The 5,597-nt window shown below is 32.1% G+C and overlaps 1 protein-coding gene across 1 annotated transcript; it reads right to left on the minus strand.

Annotated features, from left to right (window-relative positions):
• Nucleotides 1-1,390: 1,390 nt before the first annotated feature.
• LOC111682952 (zinc finger and SCAN domain-containing protein 12) lies at nucleotides 1,391-3,610 on the minus strand. Its single transcript, XM_023444954.2, has one exon. The coding sequence runs from the start codon at nucleotides 3,224-3,226 to the stop codon at nucleotides 1,640-1,642; it is 1,587 nt and encodes a 528-aa protein (XP_023300722.2). The 5' UTR covers nucleotides 3,227-3,610; the 3' UTR covers nucleotides 1,391-1,639.
• Nucleotides 3,611-5,597: the final 1,987 nt, after the last annotated feature.

Raw genomic sequence — 5,597 nt, forward strand, 5'->3', positions numbered from 1 at the left:
TAAAGTAAAGTTCCCGGTTTTGAATTAAAACTAATGACTAGAGTTTATGCTCTTTGGAATTTAAAAATTTTGAATAAAATTCTCTTTAAATAAATCGTTATTTTTTGCTTAAAACTAATGACTAGAGTTTACACTCATTTTGGGTTTTTCTGAGAATTTCTGGGAATAGAAATTTTAAAGAAATTAGACAAATTTTCATTGACTAGAAAAGGCTTAAATCTAAGATGAGAAATTAAGATTATGACTAGAGTTTACACTCTTTATAATGTAAATATAGAAAAAGAGAAGAAATTAAATAAACTAGAAAGAGAGAGACGGAGAGAGAATGTTTTCTTTAAGAAGATAAGTGAATAGAGAGAAAGTAAGAGAAAGAGTCAAATAAACTAGAAAAAGTGAGAGAGATCTTAAACGTATGTAATAGAGAGAATAGACGACTAAGTATTGCTTTTATAAACCCACTGCTTAATCGTTTTTGATTGTCAAGTGTGTAAATAAGAGAGCACCAAAGCTCTTGGCCTATCTCTGCTTTAAATAGAGCAAATGTTATTTTCTTTTTTGTTGGACTTAGTATACTCGATACTCGATATTTCTGATAACATTTTGAAAATTTTTACTCAAATCGAAAAATTTCATTGCTTTGGACTTTAATTAACAAATAAATTTAACTTGTAGCAAACAGGATCGTTACATAGAACAGAAACAAATGTTTTCTTTAACTTTAAGAAAATATTTTAAAAATTTAATAAAAAATTCAAAAACAAAAACTTGAATATTTTGAAAATTTTATAAAAATTCAAAAACAAAAACTCAAAATTTAAACATTAAAGCAAAAATATCGAAACTTTCAACAGGACAAACGTTAAAATCAATGAAAATATTAAAACTTGAACTATTTAACAGATTGAAAAGAAATTTTCAGAAAAATTTAAAAAATTATTAAAACTTTTTAATTAAAATTTCAATTTTAAAGAAATTTGAACAGTAAATCAACAAAGGTTTTTTTTAAATTAACAAAAACGTTTAAAAGAAATTTTAACGCGATTATTTTGAAAGAAAACAATTGAAAACTGATAACTTAAAAAAAACACAACATTTGTAAAATTTAACTGGAAACAAGTAGATGTGGAACACGTTGGACAAATTTAACAAACATTTTTAAAAATTTTATAAAAAAAACTGATTTATGCCAATTTGAGTAAATATTCAAAATAAATAAAAAATTTCGAATAATTTCTTTTTTGCCGAACAAGTTGTTTTGAAATTTAGTTATGAAAGTAAATTTTAAAAATCTTTAAAAATTACCACTAAAATTATTAATTTCTTTTTAAATCTAAAATTAAAATAAATTTATAATTTCCGTTCTTTTTTTTCAAAATGAAAAGTTGGAAAATAAATATTCTTTGGTTTTGAAAAATTTAGCTGTAGTTTTCATCCAATTTAAAGGATTTTATAAAAAAATGATTATTTAAACAAAAACTAATTGAAAATGACAAAACTAAACAACCCTAAAATTATGTTATATACAATTTGTACATTTGGGAAACAAATTCACCTGCTAGTATTGCTTATAACCCCTTATTAAATTAATGATTACTAAATTATTAGTTACACTTAGTTACCTCATTCAAAATGATCCTCCCTAATGGGCCAAAGTGGTGTGTTGTATAACAGAGGCACAATTACGTAAGTTGGTTAAAGCGGCCGCTGCTATATTTTCCTCTTCGGTTAAACCGGTTTCTATGATTTGCAAACGTCCATAGCCTTGCGATGACGAGGTTGAACTATAATCTGACATAGTTTCATCTTGATCATCATAAAGAGGGGCTTGTTGCGTCTGTTGTGTATATAAAACTTCAGGCCCTTTAGTTGTTAAGGGGGAACTGGTGATTTGTGCTATGGTGGTTACTTGTGTGGATTGTTGTTGTTGCTGCTGGTGCTGCTGATGTATGGGAGAAGAGTTGTCTGAAGAAGTTGTAGAAGTATTTTGAGTATCCTCGGATTTTGCTTGTTCTACTGCTGCAGCTTTTTGTTGATGTGTCAATTGATGTTTTTTGAGATAAGCCTGACGTTTGAATTTCTTGCCACAATCTTGACAATTATATATAGTTTCAGAATCTTCCGATTTTTTACTCGATTTTTGTTCCTTATTTTCTTTTTTATTAGTTTGTGTAGAACCCGAACCTATAGTTGCCACTGTACCATCTTTACGTGGCTTATGCCAACGTCGATGAGAAGCCAAATTGGCGGGACAATTAAATTGTTTGCCACATTCGGGACAACGATATTCGAGTAGTACAATGCAGGCACAACGATGTTGAGCCAAACCGAAAGCATCATCAAATTTTATGCGACACAATTTACAAACATAATCACCTATAACATTTTTAATGGCAGCCAATTCGGCTTTAGTTTCTTCGGTTATTTCAACGATATTGTATTTGGGATCAATATCACCATTGCTGTACTGCATGCTGCCATCGGTAATGTCTTCCAGGGGGCGTATAATGGTACCCGATACTGGTGATGAAGTTTCTTCATCAAATTTAAGTTTTCTTGTGGCTTTATTGCTGCGATTGCTTTTTGTGCTGTTGGCGTTTGATGTAGTTTGATTTTTGCCAGTTTTGGGTGCTGTATCCGAAACTTTAATGGGTTTAGCTGGAGTATTTTCCACCAAAGGCTGTTGGTTAGTTTTATTATTGTCAACCTTATAGACTTTGGATTCTTGATTTTCTTTACTTTCACTTTCAGCTTCTGAACTGGTTTCCGAGAATTTTCTCTTTTTAGTGGGTGTCAAGGGAGGTGTAATGGGTTTGTTATGTTGTTGCTGTGTTATGGTTATAGTAGCAGTAGTGGTGGTAGTGGTATTAGTTGCACTATCACTGCTAACAGCATTCTCACTCTCACTGATCATTTGACACTGTTGTACCAATTCATCGATGATTTCATCACTTGCTTGGGAAGCGGTATCACTGCAGCGTTCGGTATAGATCTCAGTGAAATTAGCAGCCATGGGCACTTCACATTCCAATTGAGGTGACATGGATTTTCTAGACAAATCCAGTGGAATTTCACATTTAGTTTTAATATTCAAATAACGACTGCGATATTTGGGTGGCAGAGAAGCCACTGTGGTCAGCAAACCCAAACCATGAGGCATGCCACCAATAGAATGGGCATAGGTGGCATTGCTAAGCATTTGTAAATTATGTTGTGTTACGGTAGCCATTGTTTGTTTGTTTTAATATTTGCACTTTTTTTGCACCGGCTTTTCGTTTCAAACTTTTCTTTTTATTTTATAAATTTTCAAATAATTTTTTTTTTCAAAAACAACGAACACAAATTATTTTTAACACTTTTTTTAAAAAAATCATTTAAAAAATTTTAAATCAAAACTAAACTTAAGTTTTAAAATATTGCAAAAGTCTTTGTTAGACTTGTTGGTTGTACGGCGTTAGCGGTTAAGAGTAGGTGATGGTTGTTGTTGTTGATGGGGAGGTAAAGGAAAAACTAAAACTTAACAAAAATATATTTTTAACAAAACGTTGTAGAAACAAAAAAAGATTTTTATTATTTTGTGCTCGTTCGTTGTGCTCTATGCGACGTTTTTGTTAAGAATGACTAGAATGTTATCCTGTCTGGCAATTTATATCAAAATGCTAGTGAACCCTTAGTTAGAAAAATAACAAATAAACAAATGTATAAACAACCCAAAAGGGAAAAAATCCTACCAAAAACCAACTAATACAACAACGACCTTCCAACCAGACAAACTGAAACATACACTCACACACTTACTCATTCATATATAACAAATTCAACCCCCATTTGAGACGGCGTTGTCCTTTTAGCCAGACAATCATTTAGTAAAACTCAAATATTAGTCACCCTTTTTTATTTTAAATACATTTCACACTCATTCATACACACACACAAACAACTTCATAATTATCTTTACATTTATCAGCAGCAGCAACAAACATCATTATCATTATTATGATTATGTTGCAACAACAAAAGCCTGAAAGCCGGCGTCAGTGAAAGTCCTTTGCACTCTCGTTAGTTGTTTATACTCTCTATACATAGAACAAGGGAAACATCATGCATGCACTGTTTTTTTTTGTATTTACAACACACACACAAGGAGCAAAACCAGGCAAAAGGACGAGATGTTTAACAAAAGGATACAAAACATAAAATAACAAATAACAAAATTTAGAAATATTTTATTTGGTGGGGTAGGTATCCCTATTAATGTAAGGATTGCTTTTCATACTGCTGCTGCTGCGACTTCTACTACTACGATTACTACAATTTTTATGCCTGTCTGTATGTCTGTCTGTCTGCTTACTAGAGGACTTAGTGTATTACTACAACAACTTCAAGTTTTACTACGAGTAAGTGTCTGATTGTTGTTGTTTTTGTTGTTGGTTATTTGGTAGTAAAAATGAAAACGGCACATGCCATAGATAGCTTTTTTTAATCACATTTGTTGCCGGAAATGCTTGTTTGTGTGTATTAATGGTAGTGTTAGTGTTCGTGCATAGTATTCCCAGCAAACATTTTTTATAAAAAAAATTCGAAAACATTTACTGTGGAAAGTAAATTTTCCTTAACATTTAGATGAAATTCACCTAGGTCTCTATTGGGCATTGCGCGCTTCTTTATATGTAAAGTGTTGGGGAAATACCTATAAATATCATCCAATATTTAGAAAATAAGTTTCAAAGACTTATTTTAACGATTTCCAATCTGTGTTCTTCAGATTTTTTGAATATAATTTCGATAAAACTCTGACAATGACAAATTAAGTGTTCCAAATTTTCAATGTCCGCATGCTCTATATTGGACCCAATCTCTTTGTTTTTTTTTTGTGTTCGTATTCCTGTGTGACCCCTCAGAATTCTTCTCAGATATTTCGTTTTTGGACGGGCATCTGTCTCCTTGTTTAGAGCCATTGGTGTTACAACAGATTTCTTTCGCTTGACTATGATTTGGGATCAATGTCTCAAAATCCCGACAAATTCAGTGTCTCTGGTATGCGCTCGAACAGGTCAGAGCTTTTGCCTGAAGATAACTATAGAGATATCAAGCAATCATCTATCTAGAGCCTTGGTTGACGTAGTGCTCATGTCCCCACTTATACCCATGTAATATGTATGCTGAATTCCCTATATTTGATATTACTCTTTTTGCCCGCATAAATTCACCAGAATATGGTTTTATAAACCAGGTTTGTTATATTTGGACTAAAGCTCTATTTCATAACTACAGATACCCTACATTACGTACAGCACCGGTGTTCCATATTGCTACAATTATTTATGTAATATCTTCATTTTAACTTTCGGTCAAGAAGTTACTAGAATTTAATTAGAAGTACTAAACGTGAACGGCATATTTCACTGTGGTCTTTTTCATCTACTGGTGAGTAAACTGCCACTATGTGTTTCTTACATGCAGTCTACAATTTATGTATATGGATGGTCCAGACCATTATACGTGCACTCTGCTTAAGTACACGAGTTATCTAATCTCTTGCCATAGTAGTAGATGTCATGAGCACGCTCAATCTAACCCCGACAATAACGTCGCCCAAC

The sequence above is a fragment of the Lucilia cuprina genome, chromosome 5 (genome assembly GCF_022045245.1).
Source record: "Lucilia cuprina isolate Lc7/37 chromosome 5, ASM2204524v1, whole genome shotgun sequence".
Taxonomy (NCBI): domain Eukaryota; kingdom Metazoa; phylum Arthropoda; class Insecta; order Diptera; family Calliphoridae; genus Lucilia; species Lucilia cuprina.

What these genes read in the sequence shown, in the direction of transcription:
- LOC111682952 (XM_023444954.2), bottom strand. Translation starts at nt 3,226, where the DNA reads ATGGCTACCGTAACACAACATAATTTACAAATGCTTAGCAATGCCACC.